The sequence below is a fragment of the Pelodiscus sinensis genome, chromosome 3, assembly GCF_052426305.1.
Source record: "Pelodiscus sinensis isolate ZL-2025 chromosome 3, ASM5242630v1, whole genome shotgun sequence".
Taxonomy (NCBI): Eukaryota; Metazoa; Chordata; order Testudines; family Trionychidae; genus Pelodiscus; species Pelodiscus sinensis.
In genome coordinates this window covers 162,218,887-162,243,370 of record NC_143054.1, presented here as the reverse complement: position 1 = coordinate 162,243,370, position 24,484 = coordinate 162,218,887, and the positions used below count along the sequence as shown (strand labels likewise).

At 44.3% G+C, this 24,484-nt stretch overlaps 1 protein-coding gene across 1 annotated transcript in view; it reads right to left on the bottom strand.

Moving 5' to 3' along the window:
• Window positions 1-24,484, bottom strand: part of LOC149525182 (ALK tyrosine kinase receptor-like) — a 481,148-nt gene that overhangs the window by 319,983 nt on the left and 136,681 nt on the right. Inside the window, exon 2 of the mRNA XM_089777172.1 lies at window positions 24,125-24,244. Within this exon, the coding sequence (XP_089633298.1) occupies window positions 24,125-24,244 (120 nt within the window). The remainder of the gene's footprint in view (window positions 1-24,124; window positions 24,245-24,484) is intronic.

The following is a 24,484-nucleotide window of genomic DNA, read 5'->3' as shown; positions in this document are numbered from 1 at the left end:
ACTCCTTCTCAGGAGTGTCCTCTTTTTTGAAAGTTCAAATATGGTAACCCACTCTCTTTTCTATATGGTTTTATGAGAAGCAATCCCATTCTATGCATATCCCATTTCTCGTTGGCACAACCAACTCCTTACCTTGGTTTAAGTTACAATAAGAGGAAGCTGTATACTGATTTTGGTGGTCCTAGCTCCTACTGTTTAGGAGAAGTTCTTGCAGAGAGTCAGTCAGTCACAGACACACAAATACTCTCAAATATATAATAGATATAAGCAGTGATTTTTTTGTGACGGTACTGCCCGGTACTTAGTACCGGCACCTCCAGACTCAGTACCAGCACCTTCAGTCAGAGCTCAAAAACTTTTCCCCTGGAGTACCGGCACCCTTTTTTTTAAAACAAACAAACAAACAAACAAACAAACAAACAAACAAACAAACAAACAAACAAACAAGCACTGGATACAAGTTAATTTACAAACTGCTCATGAGTTGTAAGGAACCTCTTTGATAGCTTCTCCTACACAACACCACATCTAAGAACCTATTCCTCCCTCATATTGCTTACTTCCACAAATACAAATTAGTAGGTCACTTTTTAATGTACACACAGCACGTCTTTCACCTCTTTTTCCTGAACTCGGTCTAAATTCTTCACAAAGCTTTTTGTGAGTTTAGCAATGTAGAGAAATGTTTGCTTTTGGAGTTATTTGATTAAATAAGCCATCATTTCCCTTTTCAAATAAAAAACATACACTGTAGAAAAAATAATTAAATTTAGCAGAACCTGTAGAATTATTTTTCCAACCCCCACTACTACCTTCTACCCCAGCCACTCCCCAAAGAAGACAAGATATTGAACTTTAGAAGGTGGTGGTAATTCTGCATTACTCAGTAGGTTTTTTGCAATGAGATTTTCAGATATTTCCATCCATATGTATGTGTTTATGCAATAGCTATATGGACACTCTAGAGCATAAAGGCTCTAAAGGATGCTAAATCCAAGAAATCACAAAGCCACTTTTAAAATATATTGTAGCAGTTGAAGGCTCACTATATCTTCCAGTTTCTTCAATGCCCAGACAGTTTATAATAAATCTGAGACATTTAAAAGTATAATGGAAAATAAATTAACCTTGGTTGCTTACAATCAAATAAAGGCAAAAACCATTTACCATTTTGGTTGTAGCCATCAGTGTGTGTATCACAACTTGCTGACTATATAAGGAAATGCCAACATACTACATGTGGCTAAGAAAGATAAAGCAAGTCACTACCTGATTGAGAAGGTAGGGAAATTGTAATTGAGAAGTGATGTTAAGAGTTTGTGTACATGTTTTATAGCTGAACAGAACCTAGTAAATGGGACTCTTGCCCATGACTGGAGCAGGTAGGCACTATGATAACACAAACACATACAGTAGACACATGGCATAGAATCATAGGGCTGGAAGAGACCTCAGGAGGTCATCGAATCCAGCCCCCTGCACAAAGCAGGACCAATTCCAACTAAATCATCCCAGCCAGGGCTTTGTCAAGCTGAGACTTAAAAACCTGTAGAGATAGAGATTCTACCACCTCCCTAGGTAACCCATTCCAGTATTTCACCATCGTCCTAATGAAATAGTTTTTTCTAATACCCAACCTAGACCTCCCCCACTGTAACTTGAGACCTCTTCTCCTTGTTCTGCCATCTGTCACTACTATGAACAGCCTCTCTTCATCCTCTTCGGAACCTTCCTTTAGGAAGTTGAAGGCTGCTATCAAATCCCACCTCACTCTTCTCTTCTTCAGACTATATAAGTCCAAATCCCTCAGCCTCTCCTTGTAGTTCAAGTGCTCCAGCCCCCTAATCATTTTGGGTATGTCTACACTACAACGTTAATTTGAACTAACTTAGTTCGAATTAGTTAATTTGAACTAAGCTAATTCGAACTAACGGATCCAGACTAAAAAACTAGTTCGAATTAGCGTTTTGCTAATGCAAACTAGCATGTCCACATTAAGTGGACCCTGAACCAGACTTAAGGATGGCCGGAAGCAGTGCCGGCAGGGCATCAGAGAAGAACTTAGAGCATGGAGATGCTTTCTCAGGCTAGCCGAGGGCTGTGCTTAAAGGGTCCCGGCCCCCACCCCGGACAGACAGTTCTCAGGGGTGCCCCACTTGCAAAGCAGTCCTGGCTTGGATTGCCCGGAGTACCCACACTGGGCACATCACAGCACTCGGCCATCAGCCCGGCTGCACTTGTCGCAGGCTGCCATCTAGGGAGAGGGGGCAATTGGAGGGCTGCAGGAGAGCTTCCACCCCCAGAACCCCGCAGAGCCAGCCCAGTCCTCCCCATCGGGGCTCGTGCCCCATTCCTCCCTCACCTCCTTCCACTTACCCTTCCCTAGCCCCCCTTCCTGATGTACAAAATAAAGAAAACGTGTGGTCAAAAATAGAATCTCTCTTTATTGAACAAAATACGGGGAGACTGGGAAAAGGAGGTGGGAGAGGGGAGGGCAACTAAAATGATCAGAGGTTTGGAAGAGGTCCCATATGAAGAGAGGCTAAAGAGACTGGGACTTTTCAGTTTAGAAAAGAGGAGACTGAGGGGGGATAGGATAGAGGACTATAAAAGCATGAGTGTGGTGGAGAGGGTGCATCAAGAAAACTTCTACATTAGGTCCCATAATAGAAGGACTAGAGGACACCAAAGGAAAGGAATGGGTAGCAGGCTTCAAACTAGTAACAGAAAGTTGTTCTTCACAAAGCAAAGAGTCAACCTGTGGAACTCCTTGCTGCAGGAGGCTGTGAAGGCTAGAACTAGAACAGAGTTTAAAGGGAAGTGAGATCAAGTCATGGAGGCTGGGTCCATGGAGTGGCATTAGCCAGGGAGTAGGAGTGGTGTCCCTGCCCAAGGTTTGTGGAAGGCTGGAGAGGGATGGCACGAGAAAAATGGCTTGGTCACTGTCTTCGGTCCATCCCCTCCAGGGTCCCTAGGGTTGGCCGTTGTCGGCAGACAGGCTACTGGGCTAGATGGACCTTTGGTCTGACCCAGGACGGCCACTGTAAGCTCAGGGCTCAGGGTCGGGGATCTCACTGGACCCCCTTGATTCTCTTGCACACCTGCTCCTGGGTGGCCAGGCTGGCAGCTCTCCTGCCCTAGCTGGCCACTTTCCTGTGCCTAGTGCGGAGATCATGGACGAGGTCCACAATGTCTGCACTAGCCCAGGCTGGTGCCCGCCTCTTGCGGTCCCGGGCAAGGTCCTGGGAAGAGGGGGAGGGCTGGGGGGCATCGGGTGGGTGGCTCGATCCGTGCCAGGTGCAGGGTCTGCTGGCTGGGTGCTGGCAGGCTTGTACCTGGCACGGGCACCGTAGCCACCCTGTGCCCCTTTAAGGGGTCCGGGGCCGGGAGGGGGGCAATAGAGTTTCCCTGGTGTTGGCCAGAGTGGCCACCAGGGAAAGCTGGGGAGGGCTAGCCTCCCACTAGTTCCAATTAAGGGGCTACACACCCCATAATTCGAACTAGCTAGTTCGAACTAGGCTTAATCCTCGTAAAATGAGGTTTTCCTAGTTTGAACTAAGCGCTCTGTTAGTTCGAATTAAATTCGAACTAACGGAGCGCTAGTGTAGCGCCTATGAAAGTTAGTTCGAACTAACGTCTGTTAGTTCGAACTAACTTTGTAGTGTAGACATACCCTTTGATTGCCCTCTGCTGGACCCTCTCCAATGCATCCACATCCTTTCTGTAGTGAGGGGCCCAGAACTGGACGCAGTACTCCAGATGTGGCCTCACTAGTGCTGAATAAAGGGGAATAATCACTTATCTGGATCAGCTGGCAATGCTCCTCCTAATGCACCCTAATATGCCTTTAGCCTTTTTGGCTATAAGGGCGCACTGACTCATATCCAGCTTCTCATTCACTGTAATCCCCAGGTCCTTTTCTGCTGAACTGCTACCTAGCCAGTCGATCCCCAGCCTGTAACAATGCTTGGGATTCTTCCGTCCCAAGTGCAGGACTCTACACTTGTCCTTGTTGAACCTCATCAGATTTCTTTTGGCCCAATCCTCTAATCTGTCAAGGTCAACGTGGACCCTATCCCTGTCCTCCAAAGTCTCTACCTCTCCCCCTGTCTTAGTGTCATCTGCAAACTTGCTGAGGGTGCAATCCATCCCCTCATCCAGGTCATTAATGAAGATATTGAATAAAACCAGCACTAGAACCAGTCCTTGGGGCACTCCACTTGAAACCAACCACCAATCAGACATTGAGCCATTGATCACTACTCACTGGGCCCAACAATCTAGCCAGCTTTCTATCTACCTTACAGTCCATGTATCCAATCCATATTTCCTTAACTTGCTGGCAAGAAAATTGTGGGAGACCGTATCAAAAGCTTTGCTAAAGTCAAGGAATATCACATCCACCAACTTTCCCATGTTGACAGAGCCAGTTACCTCATCACAGAAGCTAATCAGATTGGTCAGGCACGACTTGCCCTTGTTGAATCCATGTTGACTATTCCTGATCACTTTCCCCTCTTCCAAGTGCTTCAAAATGGATTCCTTGAGGATCCCCTCCATGATTTTTCCAGGGACTGCGGTAAGGCTGACTAGTCTGTAGTTCCCTGGATTGTCCTTCTTCCCTTTTTTAAAAGATGGGCACTACATTTGCCTTTTTCCAATCATCTGGGATCTCTCCCAACCTCCATGAGTTTTCAAAGATAATGGCCAAAGGTTCTGCAATGACATTTGCCAATTCCCTCAGTATCCTCGGGAGTATTAAATCCAGACTCATGGATTTGTGTATGTCTAGCTTTCCTAAATAGTTCTTAACCTGTTCTTTCTCCATCAAGGGCTACCTACCTCCTTCCCATACTGCGTTGCCCAGTGTGGTAGTCTGGGAGCTGACCTTGTCCGTGAAGACAGAGGCAAAGAAAGCATCGAGTACTTCAGCTTTTCCCACATCATCTGACACTAGGTTACCTCCCTCATTGAGTAAGGGCCCCACACCCTCTTTGATCACCCTCTTATAGAAGCCTTTCTTGTTACCCTTCACGTCCCTTGCTAACTGCAATTCCAATTGTGCTTTCGCCTTCCTGATTATTCCCCTGCATTCTCGGGCAATATATTTATATTCTCCTCCTGGTCATTTTCTTCAGTACTTGTACCAGGAAGTTATGCCCAACATTATCCAAAAACTTCCTGGATTGTCTGTGTACTGCTACATTGGTCTCCCAACAGATGTCAGGGTGATTAAAGTCCCCCATGAGAACCAGGGCCTGTGATCTGGAAGCTTCTCTTAGTTGTCCGAAGAAAGCCTCGTCTACCTCAGCCACCTGATCTGGTGGTCTATAGCAGACACCAACCACAACATCACCCCTGTTGCTCCTGCCTCTAAAATTAACCCATAGACTCTCAACAGGCTTTTCTCCCTCCATATACTGGAGCTCTGAACAATCATATTGCTTTCTTACATACAGTGCAATTCCTCCTCCTTTTCTCCCCTGTCTGTTCTTCCTGAACTGTTTATATCCTGCCATGACAGTGCTCCAGTCATGGGAGTCATCCCACCAAGTCTCCATTATTCCAATCAAATCATAGTTCTTTGACTATGCCAGGGCTTCTAATTCTTCCTGTTTGTTTCCCAGGCTTCTTGCATTCATGTACAAACACCTCAGATAACCACTTGATTGCCCTACCTTCTCCATTCGAATCAGGGGTCCTCCTTTGTTGCTCCTTCCTCCTTGTGTTTCTTCCTAGTATCCCACTTCCCCACTTACCTCAGGGATTAAGTCACCATCCCCCAATGAACTTAGTTTAAAGCCCTCCTCACTAGGTTTGCAAGCCTGCCCACAAAGATGCTCTTTCTTCTCTTAGGGTATGTCTACACTACCACCCTACTTCGAAGTAGGGTGGTAATGTAGGCAACCGGAATTGCAAATGAAGCCGGGGATTTGAATTTACTCCATTACTCCTCGTGAAACGTGAATGCGTGAAACGAGGAGTAACAGTAGTTCGGAATAGGAAGCCTAGTCCGAACTACCTACTCCATGCCGCGTGTAGCCGCACGGCACGGAGTCTGCACTAGCGGACATTTAAAAATGGCGGCGCCCGGCAGGAAGCAAATGAAGCCCGGGAAATTCAAATCCCCGGCTTCATTTGCAACTCCGGTTGCCTATATTACCACCCTAGTTCGAACTAGGGTGGTAGTGTAGACATACCCTGAGTGAGTTGGCTCCCACCTCTTCCTAGCAATCCTTGTGCCCAGAACAGAGTCCCATGGTTGAAGAAACCAAAGCCCTCTCTGACACTACATGCACCACCACGCGTTTACTTCTACAATTCAACAAACCCTACCTGGACCTTTTCCTTCCACAGGGAGGATGGAGGAGAACACCATTTGTGCTTAAAATTCCTTGATCCTTTTTCCCAGTGCTATATAATCTGCAGTGACCTGCTTAAGGTCATTCTTGGCTGTATCGTTAGTTTCTCCATGGAGAAGCAGGAATAGGTAGCAATCTGAAGGTTTGATCAGTTTTGAAAGACTCTCAGTCACACCCTGAATTCTAGCTCCATGTAAACAGAGCACTTCTCGAGATTCCAAGTCTGGTCGGCAGATGGATGACTCTGTTGCTCCTAGGAGGGAGTACCTGACCACCACCACCTTCTTCTTCTCTTGGGGGTGGTGGTCGTAGAACCCTCATCCCTAGGACTATGCATTCCATGTCTTCCGGTATGTAGTGGGGTGGAGTGGTTGCCCACTGACCCGGAGGAGAAGGAACCTTTCCAGCTGCCATGTTGGGCTGAGGCTGACCCCGGAAGCTAAGGGGTGGGCCCAGAACTATAAAAGCCCGGGCAGCAGCCTCAGTCAGGGCTGAGCCTGCCAAGAGACTAGAGACATCCCCTGAGCTCCCAGCTAGGGAAGTGGAGACGGAGGCCTGGCCAAGGCCTCCTACCTCCCTGGGCCCAGAGGCAGCCTACCTGCTCCCTGCCTGGGAGGCTGAGGCCCAGCCAGCTTACCTTCACGGACGATGCCAAGGACCCAAAGGGCCAGCCTGATCCTGTGCTCCAGGCCCTGCCCCGGAACCAGGGAAAGCGGCCCCTGCTGCCTAGACTCGAGATGCAGCCCAGGACATCCATGGAGCCTGATCCTAAGGCCTGGCCCAGCTGCCGAACTCCGCCTGCACCAGGAGCCTCGCTGAGCCCCACTGACCTGCAAGCGGCGAAGGACTGGACTGGACCGCTCCAGTGGGACAAGACCCTCTTGGACTCCCTGCCTACACTGCCCGACACCCAGGTACTGGCCGAGGGGGAGAACAGAAGTGGCCCAGGGGTTAGTGGAGCTGTTAAAGGCCCAAGGCCGGCATGTTTCCGGCTGGAGCCCTGCTGAGCCGGGAGCTGCCTGCCGTACCGCTCCTAGGGCCCTATGCCAGGGTACAGTGGAGTGAGTGGGCCTGTGCCCCCCCCTTCCGCCACCCACCTATTGGGTGGCAGTCTCTTCCCTCACCACTGCCACAGACGATCCGCCTACACCCCTCCTGAGCAAGGAGCTCCCAACCTGCTTTTGTTTGCTGGCCTGCCCTGACTGAGGGTCAGGTCCTTTCACAACTGACTGTGATTGTTGGGTTGTTGCCCACCCGGACTGAGGGCTAGGGCCTTTCCCAAACTGACTCTGTGTTTGTTTGCTGCCACACCCTGAACCAGGGCCTGGCTCAACCTTAACTGACAAGGTTTGTTTGCTGCCACGCCCTGAACCAGGGGCCTGGCCTAATTAACTGTGTCTGTGGGCTGCCCCGCCCTGAACTTGGGCTGGACCTATCCGTAACGGTGTTTGGTTGCGGGCCGGCCCTGAACCCGGGCCTGGCCTGCCTGTAAACTTTATTCTGGTGTGCCTGTTGCCACGCCCTTAACCAGGGCTTGGCCGAATCCCGAACAGGGACTTTGTGAACTGGCTGCCCACCCTGAACCAGGGTGGGCATGGGTAAAGACACTGACAGTGTTGGTGGCGCCCGCCTGAAGGAAGGCCAGGTGTGAACTGGGGCTTGCCTTAAAGGGACAGTGTAGTGGGGTGGAGTGGCCGCCCACTGACCCGGAGGAGGAGGAACCCCTCTGGGCAGGCAAGTCAACTACACGGTAGATGGGATCTCCTTCTGATCTCTTCCCTGAAAGTTCCCTGCCAAAGCATTCTCCACAGTAGAATCATAGAATCATAGAATACTAGGACTGGAAGGGACCTCGAGAGGTCATCGAGTCCAGTCCCCTGCCCTCATGGCAGGACCAAATACTGTCTAGACCATCCCTGATAGACATTTATCTAACCTACTCTTAAATATCTCCAGAGATGGAGATTCCACAACCTCCCTGGGCAATTTAAGTGCCTGTGCAGAGAGCCTGAAAGCAGTTACTTACCTTTACCGGAATTGGGGATACCTGAGTTGGCTTCCTTCTCCTGGAGGTTACATGCTGCTAGTTTTCTTCCTTGTTTTGTACTGCCCTCACTGGTTCTTCAGACTGCTGATGATAATGGTGACCACGAAAGATGATGGTGAAAATGCCAAAGCAGTTTTGTTACTATGTGTTATGCAGCAACTTCACAAGTTACTAAGAAGTCTAGTTCTTGATTGGCAGTCCTTGTCATAGATGGTGCAAGCATAATGCACGGGGCCAGAAAATGAATCTCATACACTACTGCTTCTAGGACATCTGTTATAATTTCCTCTGTTCTTTTCACTACTCTCTTTCTTGACCACCTCTTTTCATCCTCTAACTCCAACTGTTTCCAATATGGGGACATTTATATCTTCAAGTCAATGGCACAGCTATGGGCACCCTCATGGTCCTACAACATGCCAACATCTTTATGGCTGACCTCAAACAATGTTTCCTCAGCTCTCGTCCTCTAGCACCCTTACTCTACTTACACTACATTGAGAAAATCTTCATCATATGGACTCATATCCTTGAACAACAACTTCCATCCCACCATCAACCTTAGCCTGGACCAGTCCACATAAGAGATCCACTTCCTTGACACTACAGTACAATTAAATGATGGCCATATCTCCACCACCTTATACTGGAAATCTAACAACCGTTACTCTTACCTACATGCCTCCAGCTTACATCCAAGACACATCATATGATCAATTGTTTACAGACAGGCCCTAAGATACAACCAGATTTGCTCCAATCCCACAGACAGAGATAAATGCCTACGGGATCTCTATCAGGCATTCTGAAAACTTTAATACCCACTTGGGGAAGTGAAAAAAATAGATCAACAGAGTCAGATAAGTACCCAGATATCAGCTTCTTCAAGATAGGCCCAACAAGGAAAATAACAGAACACCACTAGTCATCACCTACAGCCCCCAACTTAAACCCCTCCAGCACATCCTTAACAATCTACATCCTATCCTGGAAAACAATCTCTCACTCTCACAGACCTTGAGGAACAGGCCAGTCCTTACCTACAGATAACTCCCTAACCTGAAGCAAATTCTTTCCAGCGACCACATATCATATCTCAAACATGAAACTACAGACCAGTTTAACTTCAGTGCCAGGGAAGACAATGGAGCACGTAATTAAGGAAATCACCTGTAAACACTTGGAAGGTGGCAAGGTGATAGGGAACAGCCAGCATGGATTTGTAAAGAATAAATCATGTCAAACCAATCTGATAGCTTTCTTTGATAGGATAATGAGTCTTGTGGATAAGGGAGAAGCGGTGGATGTGGTATACCTAGACTTTAGTAAGGCATTTGATACGGTCTTGCATGATATTCTTATCAATAAACTAGTCAAATACAACTTAGATGGGGCTACTATAAGGTGGGTGCATAACTGGCTGTATAACTGTACTCAGATAGTAGTTATTAATGGTTCACTATCCTGCTGGAAAGGTATAACAAGTGGGGTTCCGCACGGGTCTGTTTTGGGACTGGCTCTGTTCAATATCTACATCAACGATTTAGATATTGGCATAGAAAGTACGCTTATTAAGTTTGCAGATGATACCAATCAGGGAGGGGTTGCAACTAATCTGGAAGATAGGGTCATAATTCAAAATGATCTGGACAAATTGGAGAAATGGTCTGAGGAAAACAGGATGAAGTTTAATAAAGACAAATGCAAAGTGCTCCACTTAGGAAGGAACAATCAGTTTCACACATACAGAATGGGAAGCGACTGTCTAGGAAGGAGTATGGCAGAAAGGGATCTAGGGGTTATAGTGGACCAGAAGCTGAATATGAGTCAGCAGTGCGATGCTGTTGCAAAAAAAGCAAACATGATTCTGGGATGCATTAACAGGTGTGTTGTGAGCAAGACACGAGAAGTCATTCTTCTGCTCTACTCTGTGCTGGTTAGGCCACAGTTGGAGTATTGGGTCCAGTTCTGGGTACCGCATTTCAAGAAAGATGTGGAGAAATTGGAGAGGGTCCAGAGAAGAGCAACAAGAATGATTAAAGGTCTAGAGAACATGACCTATGAAGGAAGGCTGAAATAACTGGTTTTGTTTAGTTTAGAAAAGAGAAAACTGGTGGGGGGGGGGGGGGGGGGGGACATGATAGCCGTTTTCAGGTATCTAAAAGGGTGTCATAAGGAGGAGGGAGAAAACTTATTTTCTGAGGATACAACAAGAAGCAATGGGCTTAAACTGCAGCAAGGGAGGTTTAGGTTGGACAATAGGAAAAGTTTCCTAACTGTCAGGGTAGTTAAACACTGGAATAAATTGCCCAGGGAGGTTGTGGAATCCCCATCTCTGGAGATATTTCAGAGTGGGTTAGATAAATGTCTATCAGGGATGGTCTAGACAGTATTTGGTCCTGCCATGGGGGCAGGCAACTGGACTCAATGACCTCTCGAGGTCCCTTCCAGTCCTAGTATTCTATGATTCTATTATTCATACTCACCCAGGAATCTACCCCTGCAACAAACCCCGTTGCCAACTCTGTCCACACATCTGTACAAGTGACACCATTATAGGACCTAACCACATAAGTCACATCATCAGAGGCTCATACAACTGCACATCCTCTACTGTGATGTACCCCATCATGTGCCAGCAATACCCCTCTGCCACATATATTGGCCAAACTGGACGGTCTCTATGACAAGGGTTAAATGGACACAAGTCGTATATCAGAAATTGTAATACACAAAAATCTGTAGGAGCATATTTTAACCTACCTGGGTACTCATTAACGGATTTAAAAGTAGCCATTCTTCTACAAAGGAATTTCAGAAAATAGCTACAAAGAGAGACTGCAGAACTGGCCTTCATATGCAAATTTGGCACTCTCTCTCATGGCTTGAACAAAGATATGAACTAGATGGGTGATTATATTCAAAACCCAAATGACATCAAAAGCTAAGTATGGGACACTTACAACCCACTCAATTAACCTCATTATTACTGGCACTGCAATTGACAGGTATTTTTTCTCCACCTTCCCTTCTTTTTCTGTTTTAAATTGAGAGATTTCCAGTTTTTTTCTCCACTTATCTGAGGAAGTGGGTTTTGCCCACAAAAGCTCATGATACTATATATTTTTTGTTAGTCTCCAATGTGCTACAGGACTACTCAGTTTTTTTAAAGTTACAGACTAACACAGCTAACCCGCTGAGACTTATCTCCATTTTAGTTATGCTGGCAAAAGTTTTCTATTATAAAAAAAAAGCACAGTAAAAACAAAATACAAACTGGATCTCAAGTACACCACCTTAATAATGAGACCTACTGGAAAACGTCCTTCCATATTACCCACTGGTCCAAACCCAGGTTTCCATTCAGTTGTTGTTTGTGTCTTTTCCAAGTCTATACATTTTCCTTGTCATCTGAATTCACACATCCAGCCAACAGCATGTATTGTTCCTCATTCCAAAACATATTTCATTTACAGAGAACTAATTCCTTGTTCTTTCTAAAGAGCCAGATTTGATTTCCTTTACACCCACTGCCTCCCAACATACAATACTAAACATAAAAAAGGATGGAAGGAAGATGTTTTAGTTAGTGCAGCTTCTCTTCCTTTGCTATGCAGCACACACACAATTTGTGTAAGGGAAACCAGAATTGGCTCTTTGGAAAGAACAAGGAATGTATTTATATAAATGTGCATGTTCCAACTCTCACTAAGGTATTTTTCCATCTTTCTTTTTAACTTTCAGGATCATAACCCTCTTGGATCACCATGTTTTGGAATGGCATTGTCAATGCTTGGTTTATTCCTTCTCTGATTTAGATGATCAGTAAGGGTGCATCTACATGGCACCCTTACCTTGAAATAAGTTACACAATTTGCACTATGCAAATTGCAGAGTTTATTTCAATCTTATTTCAAAATAGCTTATTTCAAAATTTGGCACTGTCTTCACAGCCCCAAATTTCAAAATAAAGTGCTATTCCGAAACGTCTCTTATTCCTCCTGCAATGAGGTTTACCGGGACGTCAGAATAGCAAGCCAGTTATATTTCGTCATAATGGCCTTGCTCTTAAGATGCAGAATAGCTATTTTGGGATACCCAGTATCCCGAAAAAGCTCTGCAGTGTAGACATAACCTAAGTATGAATTCCAACCTCACTCACCCCTATCACATTATGCACAAACATATCAACTTGGTATTTAAACAGGTGTCTCATAAATCATCTCTTTAGACATAGGTGTCTAAATCAAAGACCTTGCCTATGCTGGGAAATATTTGACCAATTCATGTCCGATACCCAAAAGTGTGGCTCTATGAGTTGAAGCAATGGCAGAAACTAAAGAATGGACAGGGATCAGGCATTCTTACCACAGTAGGTTTCTTTTAAAATAAGTTCTGTATTGACATTTATTCACTAGGGAAGAGATATAATTTAAAGTATATAGTGGAGAAATGCTTTGCTGAGAGTTTTGGAACCTCCATTAACACCAACTAACCTCTTATACTCAATAATTATGCTTTGTTTATTTCCCGATCATGAATTAAATTGAGTTTTCAGTTACTAATCTCAGAGAAAAAGCAAGTTTCTAAAGCTTTCCCAGTTCCTCTAGGTATAGATGGCATAGGACAGTCAGGAATTTGGGGGCCTCCAATAAGGTTAGTTTTGAATCCCAGTCTAATACTATCTACACCAGAAGATGAATCATTCCATGATTTTTCAGTCGTGTTGCTACAGTGCAGGGAGATGTCATGTTAAGACAGTGGTGGGTGGTATTAGACAGGGTAGTAGGACTTGGGTGAAAGAACTGACATGGTTATTGCCCATTTGCTAGGGGACTGGTAGATTTTGTTTTCCATAGCTGTCAATCTGACAGTTTGTAGGAGCACTAGATGCACTCAAAATTTACTGGTCATCATCCAGGAAAAAGCAGCATTGGTTGCAAGACAGATTCATGGAAATTAAGCCTGTCCCACAAATGCACTAAGATAGGCGGCAAACCCCCTCCCACTAAAGCCCCCTCTTCACATCCTGGGAATGTATAATATTGCAAATGTGTCAAGTTAGATAAACCCAAGATAATGCTACACTGAAAAAGAAAAAACAAACAAACTACCAGAGCTGCAAATTTCAGGGTATGTCTGTTCCTCAGATGAAAACTGGTGGCTGGCATATGCCAGTTGACTTGAACTCATTTAACTACAGTGTAGATACTTGGGCTCAGTCTGGAGCTCAGACTCCAGAACTCTGATGGGGAAGGTCTCAGAACTTGGACTGCAGCCTGAGCCCAAATGTCTATACAGTGATGAGTCTTCAAGCTCTAGCCCCATGAGCCTGAGTCAGCAGGAATGGGCCAACCCACGGGAGTCTAAATCCAGGATAGACAGTCTTTTGGGAAGGCCATCCCAAAAATGAAGGACACTCAAAAATAGAAAATGTCAAGCAGGGCCTGATTCATTCTTCTGGGGGCCCAGAACTACTAGATTTTGTGGGGCCCTTAGTTTTGGGGTCACAAGCTGGGGCCCAAAATTAGGGGACCGGTGTGCAGGTAAGGGTTGTGGGTTGAGGCAGGAGGGTTTGTGGAATGTGATAAGGTTTACTCCAACTGGGGATGCAAACTCTGGAAAGGGCCCGGGGATGAGAGGTTGGCATGCGGGAGTCTCCAGGCTGCCATCAAGGGATTTGGAGTGTGGGAGGGAGCTCAGGGCAGAAGGCTGAGATGGGGTGCAGGGTCTGGGCAGGAGTTTGGGTCTGGGAAGGGGTTCAGGACATAGCCTCAGTCAGAGGTGGCGCCAAGCCTAAATCCCAATAAAGAGCCAGCTATCCTGTGACCTCATCCACCCTCCCAATCTCTCCTCCCCCATTTTTAAAATGGAAAAAACATTATATCCTATGTCAATGATTAGGACACACTCTGAACATTTTAAGTACTATCTCTAAAATGCCATATGATCTTAGACTAATAACCATCTGTTCTAAAAAGACAATGTAAATTGTTGGCAATAAAATTCAGAAGTCCTGACTGAGCCTATCCACTAACCACTAAATATACTGTCTGTATCTTTGGAGAAGTAAATATAGAGAATTTAACACTGCCTTTAAATTAATCCACCAGAGGAAAACAACATTTGAATGCCCGCTTCTTAAATTAAACAGCACAGCTATTCATCTGTTACGAGGATCTCTAAAATGACAGCATTCACTTTTGGTCTTTCCTATTCCTTTACGTGCATTAGAGACTCAATCACCAAAATCTCTGACAGCTACTTTGTTCATTCAAAATCAGGGTACAAAGAAAAGGGACCAATCAATCAATTATAAGCAGTCTCTCAAGACATCTCGTGGGAACAGATCAACCAACACAAATTTTCATTCCTTCAGCCATAAGAAAGTGACAGATTTGGTGCATGTGCTCAGAACTGGAACTGGAAATATTTGTCCAGCAAATATCTTGTGCATGCAAGTCAAACATCTTGATGAAAGTGAATTTCTAATGCAAGTTCTGTACAAGTGTCTAAAGAACAGTCTCCAAAGGATTGTTAGGAAACTCGTACTCTAGCTGACAATACAGTAGCAAGATGCCAGCTGTCATATTTTGACAAATCTTAAAAGGGGACTCATTACAAAAAACAAAAAAGAGTGGTCTTTAGGGAAAATCAATACCAGAGGAAGAAAACAAGCATTTTGTCATCTTACTGTATAGTATTTCATACTTTTACCAGTCATTGTATAAATTACATATTGTTACTGGAATAATGTCTACAGATTCTGGAAAACAAAAAAGACACATAAGGTAAGACTGTTTTCCTGGATTTTGGTCTCCCTATCCAGAGCAAAAGGAATTTCTAATCCCCATTTGTGACCAAAGAGTCTCATAATGCCAACTGGCACAGGAGTGCAGAAGGGTTACAAGAATCTCCTGATTCTCGTACATACAAAAAGGGTCTCAGCTAGGCTTGGTTGAAAACACTGAAGAGAATATTGCGTATGATAAATGTATTGAGATTAGAGAGGAATTTGTTAGGTAAATTTAGTCTTTAGAAAGTATGTTTGGTTTTGTTCTATAGGCAATATTTGTTTCCAGTATTCTTACTATCATTTGAATTATTCTTTTTAATAACAGATACATTTATAGTGAAAACAAGATTTAGTGCAGTGGTATTAAGCAAAGTGTTAGCCTTGAGTTGAATCTTACAAGCTGGTCTGTATCTTTGGGAACAGCAAATCTGATAATACTGTGAGCATCCAATTGATAAAGAGCTGGATCCTGCACAGAGTGCACGGAGTATGTGAAAGATGGTGTGCGCTCATTACTACCTACACAGAGAGAGCGAGTCCTGGAAGAGCCTGGATGATAGTGCTTGTGCTTCCAGCACCTAGTGGTTTCAGAGCACGGATCACAGCAGGCTCAATAAAGACTTCTGCAGGACAGGTGGTAGCGAGGTGCTAACCAACCTTCCTAACTTTGTGGAGCTTAATATGCTATACAGCATATGCTTCAGAATGCTTCTGGCCCCATATTCTTCAGTCCCTGCTGTGTGGGAGGGGAAAGAGCATCTTGACAAGAAGAAAAGAATTCCTAAAATATCTTCCTGTCTATTAAATAGCACTGAGCTCCTATAAAAAAAATTGAACAACAATAAAACAGCCTTGCTTCTCTGTTGGATAGGTGAAATTTGTATCTCCAAGATGGTAGGTGAATAATCATGGCTCTGATAGAGCAGCACCTCTGGAAAACTGCTATTGCTGACGAGACACCTAGGGAACAGTATTTTAAAAGCTTCCTATTGAAGTAACCTCTTTAACAGCCTGAGCTGATGACTACCTCTAGGGACAGTTATATGTAATTTCACAAATATAATCAAACATTTGCTTGCAAGAATCAGTGCCAATTAGCCAATTCAGCAGATTTTTTTTTCTTTTTGGAAAGGAGGGGAGTTTAGTTTTGTTTAGACTTTGTTTGTAAAAAAGGTTAATTTACTCAGTCTTTCAGCCTAAGAAATGTATCCATTAACTGGACCAATAGGAAAAAAGAAATTAAGAAAATTTATATTTCTCCACATCAGCAATGCCAGTTGGTTAATTAGATGAGTCCTAAACTACTAAACAAACTTTTAATAAAAGTTTTATTTAATGCTCACTAATAATTTTAATTATGCTACAATGCTGCATGTAGTGGTGTTTTCTTCTAGGAGAGGAATGGACAATGCTCTAGTGCAGTGTTCACCAACCACTAGATCGGGATCTACTGGTAGATCTTGGAGCCTCTGACAGGTGATCCTGACTGGTTTGGCCAAAAGGCTATCAAGTACTGGTACTTCAGTTGCCCTTCACAGCACAGCTGCGCACCTCCTGACCTTTGCCTTGGAACTGCTCCTCTCCGGGAGCCTTTTGCTTGCGGTACAGAGCAGGGAAGGGAGAAGAGGGGTGCTTATGTCAGGGTGCCTTCTCTTGTGTTCTATCTCCACAGAGCAGAGAGGGGGCACAACAGGGCTTGGGATGAAGGGAGTTTGCTGGTTACTTTTGAGAGTGGTGCAGGGCCAGGGCAGGGGTGAGCTTGCGTTAGCCTCACTGCACCACCACCCAGGAACCACCTGAGGTAAGCAGTGTCCAGCTGGAGCCAGCACCAATCCTCTGCCGCAGTCATGAACCCCCGCCTGTGCCCCAAATCCCTGCCCCAGGCTCAGTTCAGAGCCCCTCTCACACTCCAAATCACTTAGCCGAAGGCCAGAGCCTGCGCCCCAACCCTCTGCCCCTGCCTGATGAAAGGGAGGGAGAATAAGAGTGGAAGGGAAGGAGGGATGATGGAGTGAGCAGGGGCAGGGCCTCGGAGAAGGGGCACGAAGGAGGCGGGGCAAGCGTATTTGGGTGTGATGTAGATCTTGGATTGCACTTAAATTCAAAAAGTGATCTTGTGCCTAAACAGACTGGTGACCCCTGCTCTAGTGAAAGAGAATGGCTAGGTTTTATTTCAGTGTCAATAATTTACTGTGTGCCTTAGATGACTCACTTAATCCAGGAGGAAGGATGTGTCAGTGGTTAGGCCACTGCCCTATGACTCCAGAGATATGAGTTCAATTCCCTGCCCTGTCTTAGACATTTTATGTGACCTTGCATAAGTTGTTTAGGCCCCCATCCAAAGAGACATAGATATTGCAGCACATAGAAGCAGTATTATAATCCACAATACGTGAGTTAGGTGCTTAAAAATAGATCTACATTGCACTTCAACATCCTCAGCAGGTCCATGCCAGCTGAAGTGGGCCTAACGCTAAAGGGCTGTTTACTCAGGCTGGAGCCCATGTTCTGCAACAGTTAGCCCAAGCCAGTTACAACCACAGGTGTTTACTTGCAGTGCAGGAATATGCTAAGTTTCCTGTACAATGTATGGAAAGAGACATATAGGTCGTAAGTTCCACCCATCTCACCAAGATAGGAATCTAAGTTCAGGCTGCAGGGTGGCACCTATCTCTGCTAACAGTCCACATACTGGGGGAAAATAAGAGCCAAAAACTGAAAAAGAAATAACAAAACATTTTTTAAGTACATTAGAAGCAGGAAGCCTGCTAAAAAACCTGTGGGTCCCCTAGATGATCGCAATATAAAAGGAGAAATCAAGGATGATAAAGCCATTGCGGATAAACTAAATGATTTCTTGCTTCAGTCTTCACGGCTGAGGACGTTAGGGAGATTCCCAAATCTGCACCGTCCTTTGTGGGTGATGAATCTGAGGAACTGTCCTGGATTGAAGTGTCATTAGAGGAGGTTTTGGAACAAATAGAAAAACTTAATGTTAACAAATCTCTGGAACCGGATGGCATTCATCCGAGGGTTCTAAAAGAACTCAAATGAGAAATTGCTGAACTATTATCTGTGGTTTGTAACCTGTCCTTTAAATCAGCTTCCGTACCTAATGACTGGAAGGTAGCCAATGTGACACCAATATTTAAAAAGGGCTCTACAGGCGTTCCTGGCAATTACAGACCGGTAAGTCTAACTTCAGTACCGGGCAAATTAGTCGAAACAATAGTAAAGAATAAAATTGTGAGGCATGTAGAAGAACATAATTTGTTGGACAAAAGTCAACATGGTTTCTGTAAAGGGAAATCATGTCTTACTAATCTATTAGAGTTCTTTGAAGGGGTTAACAAACATGCAGACAAGGGGGATCCAGTAGATATAGTATACTTAGATTTTCAGAAAGCCTTTGACAAGGTCCCTCACCAAAGGCTCTTGTGTAAATTACATGGCCATGGGATAAGAGGGAAGGTCCTTTCTTGAATTGAGAACTGGTTAAAAGGCAGAAAACAAAGGGTAGGAATAAATGGTAAATTTTCAGAATGGAGAGTGGTAATTAGTGGTATCCCCCAATGGTCAGTCCTGGGACGAATCCTTTTCAACTTATTCATAAATGATCTGGAGACAGGGGTAAGCAGTGAGGTGATAAAGTTTGCAGATGATACCAAACTCTTTAGGATAGTCAAGACAGAAGCAGACTGTGAGGGACTTCAAAAAGATCTCACCAAACTGAATGATTGGGCAACAAAATGGCAAATGAAATTTAATGTGGATAAGTGTAAAGTAATGCACATTGGGCAAAAATAACCCCAACTATACGTACAGTATGATGGGGGCTAATTTGGCTATGACAAATCAGGAAAGAGATCTTGGAGTTATCGTGGACAGTTCTCTGAAAACTTCCACACAGTGTGCAGCGGCGGTCAAAAAGGCAAATAGGATGCTAGGAATTATTAAGAAAGGGATAGAAAATAAGACCCAGAATATCTTACTGCCCCTGTATAAAACTATGGTACGCCCACATCTTGAATACTGTGTACAGATGTGGTCTCCTCACCTCAAAAAAAGATATTTTGGCCTTGGAAAGGGTTCAGAAAAGGGCAACTAAAAGGATTAGGGGTTTGGAACGGGTCCCATATGAGGAGAGGTTAAAGCGACTGGGACTTTTCAGTTTAGAAAAGAGGAGACTGAGGGGGGATATGATAGAGGTATATAAAATCATGGGTGGTGTGGAGAGGGTGAATAAAGATAAGTTCTTCATTAGTTCCCATAATATAAGGACTAGAGGACATCAAATGAAATTAATGGGTAGCAGGTTTAAAACTAATAAAAGAAAGAATTGGTGTCCCTGGCCTCTGTTTGTCAGAGGCTGGAGAGGGATGGCAGGAGACAAATCGCTTGATCATTGTCTTCGGTCCACCCATTCTGGGGCTCCTGGTATTGGCCACTGTCGGCAGACAGGATACTGGGCTAGATGGACCTTTGGTCTGATCCAGTACTGCCGTTCTTATGTTCTTATGTAAAATAGCTGCTATGCCTAAATGATGTGTGCGTCTTGATCTAGTTGGTGTGCTCAGAGGCCACTTAGATCTACATAAAAGAGCTAGGGGAGGGGAGGCCCTCCCTTTAACCATTAATCCTGCAGTTAGGGTACTCACCTAGGAAGTGGGAGACCTTCAATTCAATTCCTCCATTGGGCTGATAGAAGAAGAGATTTGAACAGAGATCTGTCACCTCAAGAGACAGCCCTAATCACTAGACTACTGAGACATTCTCTCTCTCTCTCTCTCAAGCCTAATTAATATCTAAGGGTATGTCTACACTACCCTCCTAATTCGAAATAGGAGGGTAATGTAGTCATACCGCAATTGCAAATGAAGCCCGGGATTTGAATTTCCCGGGCTTCATTTGCATAAAGCCGGCCGGCGCCATTTTTAAATGCCGGCAGTTCGAACCCCGTGCCGCGCGGCTACACGCGGCACAGAGTAGCTATTTCGGATTAGGCTTCCTAATCCGAACTAGCTGTACTCCTCATTCCACGATGGCATGGCATGGTATTGCCACTCTTACTGCCATCCTACTGCTCTGGTGGCTCTTCCTTCAGAGCTGGACTCCTGCTCAGCATCCACTGCTCTCCAGCAACCCAGCTCTGAAGGCAGCACTGCCACCTGCAGCAGTGTAGAAGGAAGGGTAGCATTTCTGCAAACTCCCTCCCCTCCACAATAATCTTGCAAACCTCTCACAACTCCTTTTTCTGTGTCAGGACTCCTACAATTACAACACTGTGAAGTTTGAGATTTAAATAGCCAAAATTATGAAATGTATTACTTTTAAAATCCTATCACCATGAAATTGACCAAAATGGACCATGAATTTGACCCAACAGTTTGCACAGTCACCTGAGAGGTGGCAGATCCTTGTTCAAATCCCATCTCACAATACAGAGTAGGGGATTGAACTGATGGTCTCCTACTTCTCCGATAAGAACTCTGCCAATGAACATAAGATTATAAGGAATGTCCTCTTTCTCCCCACCTGAGCTGCTCTACGTAGATTTAGGCAGTCTCTGAATTTACCACCAGATCAGGCCTTGCACATGACTTAGGTGGAGGAACACTTGTCTTCCCCCAGCTTATAAGATGCGGTGGGGCTTAGACACCCAAGGCTCTAGAGTGAAGTAGCAGAGTGTAATGCCCAGAGACAGAAATATAGGCCCTTAGGGAACTTTTACAGAAAACATTCAGGCACTGGGTGCATCTAGACTGGCATGATTTTGTGCAAAAGCGGCTGCTTTTGTGCAAAATCTTGTCACCTGTCTACACTGGCCGCGAGTATTTCCGCAAGAACACTGACTTTGTAATGTACAAAATCAGTGGTTCTTGCGCAAATACTCCGACGCTCCTGCTCAGGGATAAGCCCTCTTGCGCAAGTATTCTTGCGCAAGAGGACCAGTGTAGACAGCCACGTTAATTTCTTGTGCAAGAAAGCCCAATGGCTAAAATGGCCACTGGAGCTTTCTTGCGCAAGAGATCGTCTACACTGGCATGGATGCTTTTGCGCAAAAGCAAATCTTTTGCACAAAGGCACATGCCAGTATAGACGCTCTCTTGCGCAAATAGTTTTAACGGAAAAACTTTTCCATTAAAACTATTTGCGCAAAATCATGCCAGTCTAGACGCAGCCACTGAGTTTAGGCATTTGCCAGCTTAGGCAGCAATTAAGCAGGCGTTTTGTGGAACACAGTGTTGTCCACGCATGGGATGCAGGTGCTTAAGTCTCAAAATCAGGCACTTAATTAACTTTGTAGAGTCAGGCCTTACTCTATGTGTCTGAGAGCCCCATCTTTAAAATGGGTATAATACTTCACTCTCTCCAAGGCTGTTCTGTGGATAAATATATTAAAAATGAGAGTATCTGATCATTGCAGAGTGATGCTGGGCATGTGCAATAGATTAAGTACTCTGCCCCTCAGTTTCCCCACCTGCAAAATGGAGATGCTTACTCATTTCATGGGAGTGAGGTGAGAAAATGATTTGCAAAGTGCTTTGAAATCATAGAACTGCAAAGTATTTCTCCCTTTAAATGCAGTCTGTATAAACCACAAGGCATTATAGTATGACCCGACAGATAGCCAATCAAAGTGAGGCAGGGAAAGACAACAGCATACTGAGGCCTTCCAAAGGAGACAATAGAAGTGGAAGCAAGAAGGCCTTGATAGTACTCTTTTTTCCCCCCCTAAAAAACCTTTGAGATTAGATAGATGGATGAATTAGCTCTTAGTTAAAATGAAATGAGACCAGAGGAGGTGCTGTTCTGACTCTCTGCCATTTCAGACAGCAAAGGAGCTGGGACTACGAAGATCTGGGTTCTGTTCCCATCTTTCATAATGATTTCCGCTGTGACTTAGGGTCCTTTAGATAGAGAGAGGGATGTCATAACTTTGAATACTAAAGGTTCCATCTCCCTCTGGCAGGGATGAACTATACTGAAGTCTCCAGCCAGGAAAGTAAGATGAACAATAAACAGGACCCTGGCTTGACTGCTTTCAGTCCCTTTACGCCTTTATTTCTCTTGCTATGTTCCCTTGGGGCTAGTGTAATGGCTCTGTTTCACAGAGAAACATGCAACATCCAGTCCCCAGATACGGTGTGCCCAGGATACAGGGATATGGCCAAAACACACACTTTTACAGGTATTCCAGGTTGCTGGATGGTGGCTTGAGGTCCACTGCCATTTAGGTGTAAGTTAAAGCTGACACATAAGCCAGAGCAATATTGGGAAACCCCAGAAACCTCCCTCCTCCCTCACCCCCACCTGGCTGGTGTAATGGTGACAAAAAGCACTCAGCCCCTTTTCAAGACTATCCAACCCTTCTGAACGGCACATCCTGTAAGGGATAGGAAACATTTGACCCAAATTCAGATCTTTAAGTTAGTTGAGATTTTTAAGAGCTATGGAAATATAAAGCATTATACCAAAATTTTCTCCTCCAATTCTGGAACACTGAGCAGGGATCATCTTTGTATAACCAATCCAATCGATTTCCTACCTTTCACTGCGGAATGATGGGTTGGGCATTGGCAGAACTTCGTTTTCATATATTATATAATCAGCCAAAAGCTATAAAAATAATTTTCAACTTAGATACAGTACATTTATCTACATGTGATTCCCTTAGATGGAACCAATCCACATGACTTTAGGTTCTTAGAACAAGCCCTTCTCATGGAATGACATTTCTGAGAAATTTAAAGAAGTTAGGTTAAGTAATTAAGGATAAAATCTTCCTTGAAGCCTCTGTGAAAGCCAAGGGGGAAAAATTTGCTACTGTCCCTTCTAAAATGAAATTGGTACATTCTCATCAGTCAAGCAGATACAATATATGCTCCTAGCTGTTGTATGTCAGCACAAATAATATATATTGCACAGCATAAAAGGCTGCAACATAAAATTGAAGATATATGGGACTCTTTCATATAGGTAGGTCAAACTTTTCCCTCGAGCAGATAATTACAGGCTTAGGGTGAGTAAATCTTATTAGCCTCTCTCCACCTTATCTCTTCTCATGGGAAACTGGTGGTGGATATATCCTCTTTTAGTGCCTTTACTCAATTGCATACTGGATGTATCTTTATTCAGTCCTGCCCTGACCAGAAAAACACCAGGATAGCATTCTACAGTATGAATGAGATTTTATATTACTATTCATTAGGTCATATCAGAGAAGTCTGAACCATCCCCCTCACATGCTACCCCAGTGAAGATGATGTAACACATCCAAATTTTGCAAAATGATCCCTATCCTCAACAGTAGGCTGAATACATTCTCTACTCCAAGTACACTTTGAAGCATTTGCAATTAAAGATACACATGTAGGGTATGTCTCCACAGCAACATTATTTCAAAATAACTAGCGTTATTTTGAAATAACATAGTTCGTGTCTTCACAGCAGGCAGTTATTTCAAAATAGTGTCAAAATACTGTCAAGCTAGAGGACTTCTTACTCCAACTCCTGTAACTCTCGTTGTATGAGGAATAAGGGGGGGGGGGGAAGAAAGAGTGCTCTATTTTGAAATAAGTGCTGTGTAGACGCTCCCAATTTTGAAATAAGCTATTTTGAAATAAGCTACACAATTGATGTAGCTCAATTTGCGTATTTTATTTTGAGTTAAGCCCTGCTCTGTAGACAAACCCTTAGTGGCCAACCAAAATATAAGTAAATTAAAAGTGTAGTGGTTATGACCCAGCAATCTGATCTGCTAATGTGGATCCTTCAGTACATGCAGAGTCTATCTGATTGCAGGGGAACCCTGGTTATTTTAACATAAACCATCTGACTTTATATAAATATTATATCAATGCATTAGTAGTTGAAAACATTTAAAGTCACATAGGAACAGAGAATAAGTCTACTTACCATGCTGTCCTCTATGAGGGAAGAAAGGGGAAGAGTCTTTCATGATCCAGGTTAAATTCCACACAGAGAAATCAGAGGGGAGAGAAGGAATATTTGTGGGAGATTCCAAAGAGCTCAGACCTTTAAATAAAAGAAAAGAATACATGCAAATAAATATTAGGCTGAAGGATCCAAAAATGCTTTACAGACTACATGTAATAAGTGCTGAAATGCAGCCATCTCTTGGGGTGTATCTAAACTACATGGCTCTGTCGACGGAGCCATGTAGATTAGGCTGATCGGCAGAGGGAAATGAAGCCGTGATTTAAATAATCGCAGCTTCATTTAAATTTAAATGGCTGCCGCGCTCTGCCAACCAGC